The 18,593-nt window shown below is 36.7% G+C and overlaps 2 protein-coding genes across 2 annotated transcripts; both read left to right on the forward strand.

Annotated features, from left to right (window-relative positions):
- Positions 1-1,839: 1,839 nt before the first annotated feature.
- On the forward strand, positions 1,840-5,208 carry LOC121427964 (toll-like receptor 3). Its single transcript, XM_041624543.1, has one exon. It carries the CDS (start codon positions 1,883-1,885, stop codon positions 4,631-4,633), a length of 2,751 nt encoding a protein of 916 aa, XP_041480477.1. The 5' UTR covers positions 1,840-1,882; the 3' UTR covers positions 4,634-5,208.
- A 7,941-nt stretch (positions 5,209-13,149) lies between these two features.
- On the forward strand, positions 13,150-17,935 carry LOC121427484. The gene is made up of 2 exons (XM_041623901.1): positions 13,150-13,704; positions 16,465-17,935. The coding sequence occupies exons 1-2, from the start codon at positions 13,442-13,444 to the stop codon at positions 17,135-17,137; spliced, it is 936 nt and encodes a 311-aa protein (XP_041479835.1). The 5' UTR covers positions 13,150-13,441; the 3' UTR covers positions 17,138-17,935.
- Positions 17,936-18,593: the final 658 nt, after the last annotated feature.

An 18,593-nucleotide genomic window follows, 5' to 3' on the forward strand; every position in this document is an offset into this window, starting at 1 on the left:
ACTTATCCATACATGCGTTATATACAGGAAAGAAAAAAGAGAAGTTCCCTGCTTCGGAATTAGTTTTATTTCAGAAAGGAAGAAAAACAAAAGACACAGATATTTTATGAAACAAACTTATGTAAACTTCATATCCTCCAAATCACAACTATTTTGGGACACAGGCCTAACATAAACTTGTAATGAATCGGAATAGTAATTACGCCTTTGTGGGATGTACCAAACCTAAGGAAATGATTTAATGACAGCAAATCTTTAATAGGAAGTTAGATCTATTGAAATAACTGAGAGAAACTATTGCTTTGTTTATTTTTGTCTTTGTATTAAGATGAAATATAATGCTTCTAGCATAATGGAGTTTGAGCTGGGCATGTCTGATGACGGATGTAGATATAGGAAACAGAGTGTATGCCACGATTTCCTGCGATCCCATGACTAAAGACACTAGAACTGGTCCTTTTCCAGTTTTCCAATATTTGATTCATTTTGTCAACGTAGATGGGATTTTCCACCTGTTTTCAAGATTCTTGTAAGTATATTTTTCAATATGATTGCCCATGTTTTTGCATGATTTCTTCGTGAATGATTGTAATTATCGCCAGTCGTATCCTTTGAATATGCACAATTCTTTTAAGTCAATATATCGGGGGCCGATTGCACGAAAGGGTCTTTGCAAGGACCGTCTTTCGTGTCGCCCATCTCTTATGATGCGCCATGTGAAACGCATTTTAAATAAATCATCTGCAAACATATTTCATTCGTCCATTAAAATAAACAAAATATTTGTTTTTAAAATGATGTGATATATCATGAATTGTATAAAATTTGATTTAAAAGCAAGCTAACGAATCTTATTCTTTATCATAAATTTCAGAATCACCCCTCTTATATCATAAAAGATGGGCGACACGAAAGACGGTCCTTGGAAATACCATTTCGTGCAATCGGCCCCTGGTGTACGATTCTTATCGTAGTGGAATAGAGAGGATGTTACCATGGATAAAAGTTCTTGGGAACATTTCATGGAGAGTTGTGTTAGTGGCTTTCACTGACTAAATTGCTTTCAGACAATCAGATTCGAGGATTTCCAGTAGCTTATAACATTCGTGTGTGAAATTCACTGACTATTTGCTCCACGAAACACTTGCCAGATGCTTGCTACAAAACAAGATGAAAATTCCATTGTGAAATGTAAGAGAAAGCCAGATTAAGCTAATCGCGACAAACCGATTTATAAACGCTTGGTCCAATTATATGACTTTTACTTTTTTGTACACGGTTTTGGAAAAAAAGTGTGGTGGGAAGCCTCTGAGCAACGTTTTCCAGATTTGATACTTTCATCGTTGTCTCGACAATACACTTCCCCGAAGTTCACAAAGGACATTGTGCAAATAAGGGGTAAATTTTGACATTAATGGATTTCCATATAGTAAAGGTAGATTGGATCAATAATGTTTGCAAGACGGGGTTCGGGGGATCGCTTCATCAAGATTTTTGTCCTACAAGTTGTCAGATCTGACACCTTTCCTTGATTTTGATTGACTGAGAGGCAGTGTTACTATGGTAACTGTCGGATAAAACAGGACTTGTCGGATAAAACGTCCGACAAATCCTTTCATGAAACGCTCCCCGGTGTCATTCCTGATACAGTGTGCTTGTCTTTTTATAATTTCCTACCTTTTTTAAGCCCGGTTGTTAAGTGAAGATAAAGTACATGTATTTTGCTGCATTTACTTACACATTTTTGACATGACAAGACGTAAATACATATTTTTTATTTGTTTATCCTTTCTATTATCCAAGGTGGAAACTCGGTGGTTAATTGTCCAAAGCAGATTCAACGCATTCCTTGTGGCATCACTTTTATCCGCTGGCACTCGAGATGTCGTTCTTTTTTTCATACTTGATACTCAGCCTTGTATCTGTATTGGATAGTGAATTCATTCCTAGTCCAATGCGATCGCCACGTTGTCGGTTGTCGGTCACCAGCGATGGATTAGAGGCAGATTGTTCCTGGCTTGGGTTGCAGAGTGTTCCTCTTGAACTTCCAGGTGGCGTCACCGAATTGAACATTGAGGGCAATGGAATACAAAGTCTAAATCGATCTTCGTTTTCGCATCTCCCACTCCTGTTCAAACTGAATCTGCACCGGAACAAATTGACTTCAATCAACGAAGGGACTTTCGACACATTGCCGTTGCTTCAGGAACTTTCTTTGTCTCAGAACAGCCTTGCGGAACTACCCACAACTATATTTCAAAAGAACCAGAATTTGGAACTAGTAGATTTTACCCAAAACCTCTTCTCCTCCGTTCCTATTTTGGCACTCCGTGGCGCTACCAACTTGGAAAGTGTAATACTGATAAAGAACAGGATCAAAAGTGTTAACTTTACCGGGTTCAGGAGTCAAGACGTTGAGGTCATTGACATATCAAGCAATAACATCACGAGTGTCCATGAGAATCAGTTCTCACCGTTTAAAAATATCAGCACTAGATCGTTCCGACTTTCTTACAACAAATTGACGTCTCTGCCAGACAGTGTGTTTGGCCAACTCCATATGACAAAGGACATCGTTCTTTCTCATAATGGTCTACAAAATTTCAGCCTGTATCCATTTCTTGGTATGGAATCACTTATAAACTTGAGTTTATCATCGAATCCATTGGAAAGCGTTTACCCTTTCAATGACACCACTCCGCGTGCAGATCTACCCCCTTTGAAACACGTTGTTCTCTCGGGTAATCATCTGTTTACTCTGCCATCACGAGCTTTTGTTGGAATGGGTAGCGTCACACGTCTCGATCTTGGCAAGGGAAAACTGAAATCAATTGAGAACGATTCTTTCGCTGGAATGTTTGCTCTCGAGTTCCTTGACCTGAGTTCTAATCGACTCGCTACTTTGAGGCGAGAAATATTCGAACCAATGACCCGACTCCATACACTCATCCTGGCCAAAAATAAGTTTGAATACCTTCCTACAACAGTTTTCCAGGACCTGAGATCACTTAAAGTTTTGGATTTTACCAAAAATAAAATCGCCAAGATCGGAACAACCTGGGACATTCCTTCTTTGTTGACATTGGATCTCACAAGCAATTTGATTTTTCGCATCAACGACGGGAACTTCTATGGGCTGTCTAATCTAACAGAGCTGACAATATCATCGAATCCAATCAATCTGATAAAGAATAATGCCTTTAGTGGGGTAGAAAATTTGCAAACACTTACTATGCAATCACTGACAACCATTGGGAGCGGCTCAAGTCGACCTTTTCGGAATCTTGTCCAATTGATATCCCTTGATCTTTCCGGATCAAATATGAATCCATCTACGATCTTCTTTAAAGGTCTGGTATTTCTAAAGACACTTAAACTACGAGAGACCTTACTGACACCTCTCAAACTCTGGGACAATCTTCGGAACGCTTCAGTACTTGACACGTTGTTTGGATTAGAATATCTGTCACTGAGCTCAAATACTTTGAATGGTTTGATACCAGGGACATTTCAGAACCTGACTTCGTTGACTAGACTGCTGCTGGAGAAATGCGGAATTTTCCAGCTACCTGCAGGATTGTTCGAAAACCTGGCATCCTTAAGGTATCTCTACCTGACACGCAACAACATCAAAGTTTTATCTGCCTCTCATTTCCTCGGGTTACACTCCTTAGGAACACTTCTGTTGGAAAACAATGCCATTAAAGAAATTGAAGTTGATCTTTTCAAGCATACTCCTAAAATTTCCTACGTGTACTTTCCACACAATCTCATATCAGTTGTCCATGAGGGAACAGTCTTACCCACCGTGATGCTTGATATCTCGAACAATCCTCTGTCTTGTGTTTGTGAGGTGCGGTGGTTTCTGTCATACCTTGATAACCCTACAAATAATCTCATCTTGGTGAATCCAAACGATACGATCTGTTCTCCAAGCTCTATTCAGAGATTTATCGGAAAACGACTTCTCAGCTCCCGTCCCGACAGTAGCGACTGTGGCCCAGATATCATCATCTTGGCTTGTGCCCCAGTTTTCGTTCTAGGGCTTCTGGTCGTCCTTGCGGCAACGTATTACTATCGCTGGAAAATTAACTACAAACTTTTCCACCTGAAACTAGCAGTACTCGGTTTCAACCAGTTTGAAGACGCCCGCGAGCATCAGGATTTTCGGCGCGACCTCAACGTCATATATCACGACGATGACGAGGAGTGGGTCGAGCGCGTCTTCCGACCCGGTATCGATGAGGCGTTGCCGGATTTTCAAAGGATTGCTTATGGTGATCGGGATCTTGCCTTCGGAATGTTCTACATGGACGCTATCATTGACTTGATGGAAAATAGTTACAAAGTCGCTTTCATCGTGACTAACACAGCCATCTTTGATCACTCTTTCATCAACAAATTTCATATGGCCGTCGACCACATGAACGAGGTGGGCTTTGAAAAGCTGGTGCTGATATTTGTCGAAGATATTCCGGACAATCACCTGCCGTATCTGATGAGGCTCTTCCTCAGCAAGAACAAACCATATTTCCTTTGGTCCGATAACATGGATTGGCAAGCCCTCTTCTGGGCCAAGTTTGCCAAATTGATGAAGGCAAACAAGCAAATAAATGACACTCTCCCAACATAAGAGAAAAACCTTAGGAAATTTCATTACAATAATATTCAAGATAGTAAGGTACACCTTTAAGAGCGAAAACATGAATGAAATTCAAAAAGATGGATTTCGAGACCGATAGTTATAAGTTTGATGTACGAGGTCGCTTATAACTCATTTTTCTAAAATTTGGAGCATGGAATTCACACGTGTTTGGGAGCAAGATCCCATTCAAGGCCGACAGAATTTTGCTTAAAACTTTTGCTCATGTGATTTAAAATTATTCTATTCGGGATTTCATCATCATGATCACAATTTTGTACAATAATTAGGCCTATGCTTTAACATGCTAGGGGGGGGGGGGGGTCCACGCTATAATAGCAGTGTTTTTTTTGTGTATCCCATATTTCCACAAATATTTGACATTATCCTGTTCAAGCTTTAGTTATCAGAAAATTATTTCACTGTACAGTTATTCGCATCATCAGATTTGTACTTGATTTGTAATCATACTTGATGTATATTTGTGATGGAAATGATTAAAAATTTATTGAATAGACTTTTTTATATAGTATTTTTAGAGATATGGGTCGGTGACACCGAATAGAACTGACATATAACTGTATAAACTCCTTCACGTCAACTACTACTACTGCTGCTATACTACTACTACTACTACTACTACTACTACTACTACTACCAACACTACCATCACTATCATCACTATCGCTACCACCATACCACCTAAAAACTAATAAAACAAGGGATATTGTATCTTAGTCAAACCTTTCGAAAGAATATAACTTATAGTTCAAAACTCTCTTCAAAATTTAAACTGTTCGAATCAGTTATTGACATGTTTTTTTTTTCTTATAATTATTCACGTATTTATTTATTTATTTATTTATTATTCATTTATTTATTATTTTTGTTGGGGAGTCAGATACTATGCATATTTTAGTCATTTTCCAATTACATGTAGATAACGTGTTTGTACTTATAGGCATAATACATCGATTGTTACATATTATAGCTATTGGCTGAAGTATATAATTGTATTTTAAGTGCCAATTTTTTTTTTATTTAACTACTTGAAAAATTCTGTAAAAATACTAATTAGTTTGAATTTTTCTATAATTGATTGATTGATTTATTGATAGAAGGATTTATTTATTTCCACATTCCAATAACAAAAGTATATACCAGTGTAATCCTTTTTCTCTGAATAACAAAACAATAAGCAATGAATAACATAATGCATACATACATTCTAACATTCCAATTGAAATGTATATACATGTAATTATAACCTCTTTTTAATCATTGAAACATATAGCAGAAAAATATTTATACATATATATACATAATACATTTTGAAATGTGGGAAACCTCTATCTATAAGCTTAGAGCTTGAAATTGATGGAGGCCTCGAAAGGAAGGGGGGGGGAGAAAATCAGACAAACAGTGCAATAAAAGAGACTTATCTTTCATTGTACAAAATAATAGGAATACTACCAAAAAGTAGATAGACTGATAGTGAAAGAAAAATTCAAATGAGAAACTTGTAATCATAATGTTGATAAAAGTGAAAGTCCAAGTGTTTTGAGAGTGCATGTGCGGAGGAGGGGGAGAGGGGGGTTGTATTATCGGTTGGTAGGAAACACACAGAGATTTTAGAGATTTTTTTTCTTTTCAGAACAGCTTTGAATGAATAAAGTGTAGAACATGACTTAATGTCAAGTTGTAAATTATCTCATAAATCTGCACCGTCGTGTCTAATTGATTTGTGTGCTATTATTAGTTTTGGCTTTTGTTAAATGAAATTTTGCAGAGTTTCGTGTTGAACAAGAGTAGATGGTGTTATTGAGTGTGAACATATTTTGAAAGGAAGGGGAAGTTTCCCCTTTTTTCCCTTCTTGTATTTGAACATGAAGATTGCATCTTGAAATGTATTTATTTCTGAGATTTTTAATATTTCTTAATTTTTAAAATAAAGGACTTGATCTAGTAAGGTTATCCTGTGCAAATACGAACTGATATTTTTTGTAACATGAAAATCGAATTAAGTATTGAATTACCGCAATTACCACGAACTATATTGCAATATAATATGTGAAGGAGTACCAAAACATTATAAAGAAGAAAACGAGTTTTGGGGAGTAATATGTATTTTAATTTGGTAATTATCCAAATACCTCTGGGTACGGAAGTTGGCGTAAATGATTATTCCAGGATGGATTTTCATCAATAGTTAGGCCTACTCCAAAAACTTTGAATGATGATTTTGTTGTAAGGTTACGCTGTCAATAGTTATTACACTGTTTACTGCATGGGTATTGTAGTGTTTAAAGTGCATAAATGTGCACGTTTTTAAAAATATTTTTAAGGAAAACTTGTTGCATTAGAACCAAGTAGACACTTTACACAATTCATCATTTAAAGAAGATATCATAATTTCTAGTTCTGGGTGAGAATAAAAAATATTAGTATCATCTGCAAATAGGATAAAAGATGATAAGGGGGAAGTATTTGATATATCATTCACGTATAAAAGGAAAAGGAGCGGCCCAAAAATTGACCCCTGGGGCACAACACATTCTACAGTTTTAAAGGTTGAATCTATTCTATTAAATATAACATATTGTTGTCTATTTCATAAATAATCTTCTAACCATCGATGTGCGTTGCCCCGTATTCCGTATAAATGTAGTTTATAAAGTAATATTTTGTGATTAAGTGTATCGAAAGCTTTGCTTAATACAAAAATATTCCAATAACATGTTCTTTGTTAGCAATCGCTTTTGTAATTTTGTCATAAATATTCACGAGTGATAAGTCTGTAGAGTGATTTGTTTCTAAATCCGTATTAATTTGGATTTTATAAATTATGCAAGTTGTATAATCTTGTGTATATTATATGTCCTACGATTTTTGATATGCTTAGAAGTATAGAAATTAGGCGGTAATGACTTATTTCTTGAGGATAATCTTTCTTATAGATTGGGGTAACTTTCAATTTTTAGTAAATTCGGACAAACACCTAATCATATAGACTGATTAAATATGAAGTTAATGGATGAACGATAGCGTGAATAATTTCTTTAAGCATGGATGTACTTATCCTATCACGTCCTTGTGACCTACTAGAGTTCAATGATTTCGTGATATTATTTAATTAGGGTTGGTGGGATTGGGTTAAAGAGAATTTTAAATGGCGTTGAAATGAAATCAGTAAAATGGATGTTGTTGCAATTACCTATTTGATTTGCTAGTTGGGGCCAATGTTATCCATCCCCCCCCCAAAAAAAAAAAAAATGAGTGAAAGTGGATGAAGCACAAATGGATTGATCTGGGATTTCATCACCGTGTAAAATTAGGTAATCGAGTATTTTCCCCCAATAGTATCATTACCCGCCACGTGGCCCTAGAATTGGAATTAACTTTAGATAATTTTTCTGAATAATACATCTTTCCAGATTATTATTATTATTTGTTTGGCGTCACATGTGCCTGGGAGGCGAAAAGCGAACTGAATCACTATGACCCGCAGGTCTCTCCTCCCGATATAACTGATTGGGGGGGGGGGAATGCAGGTGGACCACTACACTGGGGTTTCCCCCTACTCTTATACGAATAGTGGTGACTCTCCTCTACACGGGGCCTCCATTTAACGTCCTATCCGAGAGACGGAGTGTTTTACAATTTTTTTCATATCGAAATTTTTATCGTAAAAATGCTGTAATTTAAGGCTAAAGTTCTCATATACGCAATATAATAATAATAATAGGCATTTATATAGCGCCATCTATCTAGAAGTATTCTATTCCGAGGCGCGTTGTTATTATTTTATCCTGATTTCATTTCAATATTTTTATGCTCTTATATTGTTGTCCTCTTAAAAATTATGCGTGAACCAGAATTTGTGTTACTATAAAGTTTACAATCATTACATATTCTATAAATTATTCATTGTACAATCATATTATTTATTTCATTATTCCTTGCTCCTTGTGATAACATTTTTTAATAACTTGACAGCAGCCTTATTCATTCAATTCATTAATTCTATAAAATATTTAATGTAAATTCTTGCCAAACCATTTAATTTCATGAATTTTTATTATAACAACATATTATATCATGTCACTTTTGTTATTTTGTTTGATCTACCGTATATATGCTCTTTCATACGTGTTTTCTTTTTACTTTGTATTATATATGGACCCCATGGAAGAACAGTATAGTCATGTCGACTAAACTGAAAATGGGCAATCCATCCGTTTTGCTTTTTTTATACGGAAAATAAATACTATACTATACTATTATTATTATTACCCCAGCTTTAGCTTGAGCTGCACGTGAGCATATGCATGTTATTTTCACTGTTAACATCATTCCAATCTTTCTTCAATAATAAGGTTCTGTTTAAATGATTCAATTTCTCTAGGAGTTTCTAATATATAGCTGGGAGATTTAGATTATTTATTTTTAGATGAGTTGGTTCCGGAAATGGTGATTATTGGTAAATAATCAGATACTTCTGAGTAAAGCAGCCAACAATTGTTTCATCATGTATATTAGAAAATAAATATCTATCAAAATCACAGAGACTGAAGTTATTCTTGTACGTTTGTTTATATGGAGAGAAAACATACGAATGTTTAATTGAAGAAATCTTTTGGTATTATAATGATTTAAAGGGGTAGTTCACCCTGACAAAAAGTTTATTGTTAAAATACCAGAAAAAAATTATTAAAATTATTATTATTAAAAATATTGCCCAAGGTTTGAGAAAAATTCATCAAATAGTTAAAAGGTTATTAGAATTTCAATTATTTGATTTGTGACGTCATATGCGAGCAGCATTCCTACATAGCGAATGGTAAAAAATCAATGAAATGTCATTTTCTCAGGAAATTAAAAAAAAATGGTTTTCACTGTAACTTTTGTATATCAATAGACAAATCATTTCACACCCGATCATGAATAGAAAACAAAATTAAGTCATCAGGAACCATACACAATTTGAAATTCATGCATTATATATTACACGGAGCAGCTGCTCGTTTATGACGTCACAAATCCAAAACTTTGAACTCTAATAACTTTCTTACTCTTTAACGGGTTTTCCTCAAACCTTACAAATATTTTTTCTGCTATTTTTGCAACAAAGTTTTCTTCAGGGTGAACTTCCTCGTTTAATCTAGAATATTAGTATTTAATTAGTATCACCCATGAAATAAATGTGTTTACTTTGAGTTTAGCAAGACATTGCTCAAAATTTTGACAAAATATATCGAATTCAACATAAGGTGGTTTGTTAATATAAGACCAATAATAATGTTTTTACTCTTTGGGATGTCTATCTCGATAAACAATGTTTCGGTTTGATAAAATCTTAATTTCTTAAAACCGGAATTTCAGTCATGCGGGAATCATTTTGTCAACACAATTGCAAGAGATGTTGAGCAAAGTGCATGCCTGACATACTTTCTGCTGGCGCCTTCGAAGCTTGTTCAAAGGGATTTTGTTTTTGCTGTTACTCCATCTCGTTAAAATCTCCTTGACTCAACAATGACAGTGAATATTATACAGTGTTATTATTTATTGATTCATTTTCGAAATCAAACAGCTTTAGCATTTTACATATTAACTCTAGAAGCCTCAACACAAATTTTGAATATCTTGAACACCTCCTTTGTACCCTTTATAACTTTCAATTTTTAGTTAGTGGTGTAGGTGAAACCTCGTTTGATGAAAATTCTCCTTCATTATTTAATTTACCAAAATATTCTTTGATTAGAGTTAATCGTGTAGGAAGGAGAGGAGAAATTTATAACCAAACACTATTACGCTGAGATATATGCCCAGATTATATCAATTTAACTTTAATTAGTGGAAAAATTAATAATTTGACCTTTACTGAAAATGGATTATAACACTTTTCCGATCGTTTCCGGCAAAAGAAATTTTCAAATGTGGTCGATGGAATATTGCTATTCATTATTGTATATGCCAGATGAGTGCCCGCGCATGCCCAGTCGAGGAAATTTGAGTCCGCATATTTCAGGACATATTGCATAGTTTATTTTCGCACGCCTTCGAATTATGTATTACACATATAACCAGACCAGATGCAGCGAAAAAGTGATTATCATCACAATAGCATATTTCTCTTTATATATGACCTATAGCTGCGGAGTCATGCGGGAATCATTTTGTCTACACAATTGCAAGAGATGTTGAGCAAAGTGCATGCCTGACATACTTTCTGCTGGCGGCTTCGAAGCTTGTTCAAAGGGATTTTGTTTGCTGTTACTCCATCTCATTTAAATCTCCTTGACTCAACAATGACAGTGAATATTATACAGTGTTATAATATATTTATTCATTTTCGAAATCAAACAGCTTTAGCATTTTACATATTAACTCTAGAAGCCTCAACACAAATTTTGAATAAAACCTTTGAATTTAAACCTCCTTGGTTAAAGGGTGTGAGTTGGGAGTGCGTGCATGTGCGTGTTTGTGCAGTCAGGTGGATGCAGAGGAGACGAAGGTGTCAGGATCGTCAAAGGAGATGACAATGCTGTTCATGTATCAAAGGTTTTGCTGGTCCATGCACCGCCGTAGGAGTAAAGGAAGAAGTAGGCCTAACTGCAATATGCCTGTACCTGCAGCAAAAATAAAAGTAAGCTAAAGAAACAAAAGAGATTAAAAAGAGAAAATGCAATGTTATTAATCAAGAGAGACCAATTGGTGCCAAGAAGAAAAAAAAAGCGTCTGTAAAGAAAAGAATGAGTACGTGAGGACTTTTACAAGCATGATAAGAGTTGAAAGATCAGAATGCACGAATGGGGATCCGTAAGTTCATTCCCCTTTTCTGGAGTTCACAAAATTATGTACGAGACCTCTTCAAGTTTATCGACACGTACGAGTTTGAAATTGGCAAATACACAAGTAACATGGGCTTATAAATATTATCAGTTTCTATTCAAATACTATGGTAGATTATTCTGAGCGATACATGTGCATAGCAGATTGATTGCAAGGAATGATGAAAAATTGTGCGGGTGAAGAAAACAATTTAATTCCATTCTAAAGCAATTCTTGATTACAAAACGGATATTATCTCTTTTAAACTCGTTTAAAAAGAATTACGTGATTATTTATTCTTAATTATCAGTAGACCCATCCCCCTTTTCCGTTGAAAAAAATGCGGTTTGGTTTAATTTTTTAATAGACCAGTTCGTAGTTACTTCATGGACAATTTTGGTCAAATGACCTTTCATATCTTTTATCATGATAGGCAGATTTCAAAGCAAGATATTGCGTAAGTTTGCCTTACATAGCAGGATGAAGAAATTGAATAGACCAGGTGACTAGAATAGCACACCAATGAACACTATGAAGGTATTTGTTGCATTCCTACTTTGAATGCATCCCATAGCATGTTGCACAATGTACTTGGCAAACTGTGAAATACCAGTCGTTCGTGGACGCATTGTTGTTTTTTGTGGATGTAAATGAAATCCACAATTCAAAAGAATATATGAATAATCAAGACATCAAAGTTGGTGCTTATCTCATTAGATTTTAACCTATATACCATGCCACTTTAGTACAAATGACCTTCCTCTGATCATGCGTAGGATCTTTTGATCATGCGCAAAAAGGAACTACGAACTGGCTTATTACTAGAACTATTTTTGTAGACATCTTGGAGTGAGTTTTCGATGAAATACCTTTCAGACTTCTGATTGCTCAGTCGGTAGAGCGGGGGATTCGTATTCCGGTGACCCGGGTTCGAATCCCACTTGGTGTGCTAGTGTCCTTTGGTAAGGCATTAATCCAAGTACAAGGTCCTTCGGAGAGGACCTTAAACCGTCGGTCCTCTTGTTGCTTGCTTACAAGCATGCATCTTTTCTTAGCAATCAGGGAAAAAAATCACCACCACCATTTCTTATTCAGTTCCATAAATTTGATATACAGGAAAACCTGTTTATTTTGAAAGTGTGGTCCATCCAAAACTTTCTTTTTGTTTGTCTGATTGTTAATTGTGCCTCAGCCTTTATATTTTTTGAACAATCGCAAGCTTTTCCTTATTCCATACTTTCAGTAATTAGGTTTTAAATTCGTTTCGCTCTTTAATCTTTGATTTACATTCTTCCGACCACCACGGTACGGGGTTGAAGTTCCGAATTGAATTTTCTTGCTAGTCTGATCTCTGTGAGGGGTCATTTAATATGTTATATCATGCATTGGCGGGGTAAAGAGGATTATCTTTTGTGTTTGGGGGGGGCTATTGTCCCCCACCGCCGCCGATGTTATCACGGAGGTAGAAAGAAAATTAATCACTCATGGTTGAGGGCTCTTTGGACCATCCTGTCTTTGGAGGTGGATTAGTTCATGTTCTTGTAAAGATTGCATGGGCTGGGTTTGAACACTTTCCTTTGCTTCTTTCATTTTATGAACTGCTTGAGCGTAGATGAGATTGTTAAGTACTCTTATCTTTTGTATTTCTTGAGCCATTAGTGCTTCCATTTGACTCGAATCTTTTGATAGGAGAGAATTACGTCCTATGGATCATTTATTTCAAAACACTGTGAGTTGGGAATAGTTCTACAATAGATTCCTGAGTTTCATCCCTCTTTCAGATTTTTCTTGCCATTCTGTTCGTTCACATTCACTACCTGTTGTCGTTTCAGTTCTGTTTCTATTTCCTTATCTGACATCTCGGTTGGTATTCGAGATCTCTGTATCTCACACTCCCTATTTAGCGATTATTTTGCATATAACCTCGCATCACAAATATTGCGGATTTTCTAGCCGCATCACTTGATAATGTCGGACGAAGGAAGTCGGGTTATTTTATGGGCTATCCCACGAAGTTCATCCACGGTATTTTCGCTATCAGTGAGTCGCATACCCGATGTCGAGATGTGGATGGAGCCTTATGGGTTTGCCCGAATCGCCGAACTCAACGCGAAAAGCGAAGAAGGGGTTGCGCTTCCCAGGGATCATAACGGCAACGAGGAGCTGTACGAGAAAGTTGCCCGACATGTCAGTGTGGTAATGGGCAGATCCTTCGATCCCGAGACGCTCTCGTAAGTATAAAATCGCATACATTCGTAATTCCGAAGCTTCGTAATTCCGAAGGTTCGGTATTCCGAAGGTTCGTATTTCCGAAGGTTCGGAATTCCGAAGGTTCGTAATTCCGAAGGTTCGTCAATCCGAAAACGAAATAAGGTTCGTAATTCCGAAGGTTCGTTAATCCGAAAACGAAATAAGGTTCGTAATTCCGAAGGTTCGTTAATCCGAAAACAAAATAAGGTTCGTAATTCCGAAGGTTCGTTAATCCGAAAACGAAATAAGGTTCGTAATTCCGAAGGTTCGTTAATCCGAAAACGAAATAAGGTTCGTTAATCCGAAAATGAAATAAGGTTCGTATTTCCGAAAATGAAAATAATTCATTTTGGTAACAAAAACGATGTTGTCATTACAAGATTACACGATATTATGCAATGATAGTAATAACGATCGATGATACATGCGTGTGTTGGGGCCAAAGCATGTATTTCATTAAGAATATAGGCGCCCTGATCAAGCATAGGCTAATTTCGATTTTATCTGAGCAATTGCTGCCTAAGCAAATGGTTTAATTAAAGATGCAGGGGATCAAGTGTGTTGGAAGCGTGCGAGCAACCTCTAGATAATAGGATTTGTATTGGAGGGGATGTCATTTTTAATAACAGCTTCTGCTGGTAATAAAAATAAAAATAATACTAATAATGATCCTTGTGAGATGTTGAAAGCGCGAATCGCAAGCTCAAACTAGTAGACATTTCATGTAACAAGACGCGAAGTGAGCATTCGTAGCATTTTTTGTAATCGTGAGAAAGATGTGTATCTTTCTAAAGAATTAATGCGAGGGCGAGCTGTAATTTGTTTATTTACTGACCTAGTAATCTTTTAAGGACTACATTTAGTGACTCATGAATAGAATATATATCTCACGAACTAAATAATGAGAGCGCGAACAGCAAGCTTAAAATTTGTGATATTCCAACCTGAAAACTGGACATTTCATACTTCTTTTTTGTAACCAGGAATAGAATGAGTTCCTCAATAAACAATACTTGATGCGAGCGAGAAACGTGAGCCAAATTTTTCCGATTTTCCAACCTAAAAACTGGATATTCTAAGCATTCTTGGATAGTAGCTGGGAGAATAGTTTTCAGAACTGAAGTGTCTTCCCTGGGTAAATAATATCTATATCAATATTATCATTCTAGGCCCACATAAAATTTCCGCGTTTGACGTATGAGTTTCATTTTTTGGCTTTACCCCCAACGAAAATTCGTTCGGCCGCCCTTGCCTTCGCATCCTCATAATAATTGAACGGCAACAGTGTCCCCCGCTCCCCTCCCCTTGCCTCTGCCTCTGCTTTCCCGGTTTTCATTTTTCGAATTAACGAACCTTATTTTGTTTTCGGATTAACGAACCTTATTTTGTTTTCGGATTAACGAACCTTATTTCGTTTTCGGATTAACGAACCTTCGGAAAAAACGAACCTTATTTCGTTTTCGGATTAACGAACCTTCGGAACAACGAACCTTATTTCGTTTTCGGATCAACGAACCTTCGGAACAACGAACCTTTTTTCGTTTTCGGATTAACGAACCTTCGGAACAACGAACCTTATTTCGTTTTCGGATTAACGAACCTTCGGAACAACGAACCTTATTTCGTTTTCGGATTAACGAACCTTCGGAACAACGAACCTTATTTCGTTTTCGGATTATCGAACCTTCGGAATAACGAATCGTCGGAATTACGCCACAAATGTTCGGATTAACGAACCCTTTTTCGTTTTCGGATTAACGAACATCGAGGTATAGGCAATTTACGTGTTTCGGAATTACGAACCTTCGGAATTACGAAGTGTAACCGTATAAAATAACACTTGGCCCCCAAACATGCTGATGATAGTTACCTTTGGCTTTCGCTACCTCTGGTCGGATATTATGAGCAGACACATTGCTAACTTTTACTGGGCAAAGCAAAAATAAATGCTGCAGTTTTCATTGAAATATGATTTGAAATTATTCGGCTGGGAGCATGTGGCCGTAACTTTGACACACATCAAAAATGGGTGTATTCCCTGAAACTAATCTTAACTTTTTTTATAATGAGGAAGTGTGTTGGAATTTGTAAAATGATTCAAAATGGTCAAATTCTGTGGGTTTTTCACATTTTCGCCCAATTTCGGGAAATAATAACATAAGGCTCTGAGATATATTTAGTTATTATCCACACTGTGTGATCAAATGAAATGAGAAATATCTATTTTTAAGACAAATCACTTTCGAGTTTTCCCATGAAACTGGCGCCATCACAAGTCGCCACCAAAGGCTAAAGTGAACCCGAGTATTCTTTACAAATCGGAAGCTACATGAATTAATTTGCATTTCGTTGTCACTCTATACTCTCTACCACCATGGTCAATCTATCCGGAGTCTGGTGTTTCGTTTATGTGACTTAGGCCTAAGCAATGATGATAAGGAAAATGAAGTAATTTTCCTGATAGGACACATTAGGGAGTTTTCGCACAATGACGGGGAATGAATCCGACAACGCACCCAGGGTTCATTCCTCGTCGGTGAGCGAAAAGTGTCTAATTACTCAGACTTCTAGAATTCTAGTTTAAAATGGGAATTATTGATTTTATAATGATAGTAGTAATAATGAATACAATAATGTCTTCTTCTTTATATTCATAGGTTTTATATTTTATCCAGTGTTTATTTACATTGTTTTTTCCCCGATTCTTCATAGTATTATTCATTCTGCCACTCCGTATACAGGTACCAAAGTGTAAAAGAGAGGCTGGAAAGGACAATGGCGAAACACGTTTTTGTAAAGGATATGTCTTATGGGATGACAGGGGATGACGTAACTCGGTACATTCCACGTGGTTTCAGACATTCTTTCCTCATCCGTAGCCCCGATCTGGTATATCCTGGCGTTCACAAGGCGTACTTCAACCATTTCAAAGCCATTAACCGGTTGCTCCCTGACGAGACCAACGAAGCTAGCTTTGACCTCAGGAACCACAACGAGCTGGGATATCACGAAGATTACTACAAGTCGTTGCATGATCTCTGGCGCTATGTCATCAAGGAAGTTGACCCGGAACCAGTTGTGCTTGACTCAACCGACCTGCTCAAAGACCCATGTCGCGTTCTTCCTCGATGGTGTGAGGCCGTGAGGCTGCCTTTTCATGCTTCAATGCTATCATGGCCGAGTACTGGCGTCCAAGAAATTGGAAAGTGGAATTGGGGAAGCAACTGGACAGAACAGCATTCTGTAGAGACCTTCCACGCAGGCGTCCTGAGGAGCACATCTTTTAATCCTCCAAAGATACCTCCACCACGAGAACACCTTACCAACGATGTTATAGCATTAGCGGAAGCAGCAATGCCTTTCTATAACGAAATGTATCAACATCGTTTACGTGTTGATGATATTCTATCCTAAAATTGTTTCATCTGAAAGAGAGAAAAACTTTCTTCATTCTTGGACTTTGTCCGTTTTGGTTTATTTTGTGCGAACCCATCTTTATTTTGACGGACGACTGCAGCAGAATGTTTTGTGGGGGGGGGGGGGTAATTTCGAAAACTTTCAATCATAATTTTTTGATCAGAACTGGCAGTTTACCGAAATAAGTAGCAGAGATGCTTTAAATTAAGTTTAAAGAGGAGTATTTAATTTTAGAGGGGGAATACGTTATGACCACAATTGTTTGTGCTGTCAAAGTATTCTTCACCCTCGCCTGGATAGCGTTTTTTTTTTCAAAAACTCTAGGATATAAAAGTATATACAAACTTCAGGAGAACTTAATATTTTAAGGTTAGGGTGATACACTATTAAACGTTTGGGCAAATTCAGTTGGTCAATTATCGATTGATAAAGAACTCATAATCTGCGTGTAGCAATTATAACTCAACTTGAGCTTTAGCAGTTGATTTACTAAAATATTTGGCAATATTTTACCAGCATCGTGAGGTAAGGAAAGATGTGAACTTTTTGCTCCCTAATTAGGGAAATGTAGTCGCCCATCTGATGATGGGGTAATTTAGCCTCGGTCTTCATTAAGCTTTAATATGTAATTACGGTTGTTGGATATATCTCTTTTTGCATTTTTTCATTATATATAATTTTCCTTTATGTTCCAGTAGGCTCCGTGGTAAAATAGATAATTTCAAATAAATATCAATGTGAAAATTAAAATAGTGTAGGCCTTATAATTTATACTAGTTTTTCATTCCAAATAGTTTCACTGAAAGCTGTGTTGAGTAGTTTCTGAACTTGTCGTTTTCAATGAAAATCATGATAATTAATATAATGATATATGAGAAAAGAAATGAGCTTACACGTTTATTGATATTTAATAAATGAAAGCATATATGTGTTTCTCAGAGGAGAAAATGGCTGCTATCGGAATTTGATCGCTTGCAACCTATTTTAAAGACGAAAGTGTACATACGCCAGTCAGCTGCGACTCTGTTTAGAAGTCCAGTCCGCCATGAGACCATGGCAACTGACGTCACACTTCGGTACTCTATATAGGGAGTTTTCGATCTGCCATTTACAGAGGATTCAAGAAAATCTTGACAAAGAACAACATGGGAGTCTTTGTCGAAAGTTTGTGATACAAAACAGCAGTTAAGTCGTTGATTCTAGACAAACGACATAATTCTAATTTTTCCTCGGCTCCGATTTGGGACGACACTGCTGTTCCGGTACACCAATTTTCGACAAAGACTTATTCGAGCTGTTCTTTGTCATTTGGCAATATATTTACTTTGTTCTTGAATCATCCGTACGTCTCAGAGTGAAAACTGCCTAATATCACGGATCATGTATGGGATGATTCCTCTCCCCCCCCCCACTGGCGTGCAGATGGGGGGGGGCATGCCGGGGCGACTATCTC

The sequence above is a fragment of the Lytechinus variegatus genome, chromosome 14 (genome assembly GCF_018143015.1).
Source record: "Lytechinus variegatus isolate NC3 chromosome 14, Lvar_3.0, whole genome shotgun sequence".
Lineage (NCBI taxonomy): Eukaryota > Metazoa > Echinodermata > Echinoidea > Temnopleuroida > Toxopneustidae > Lytechinus > Lytechinus variegatus.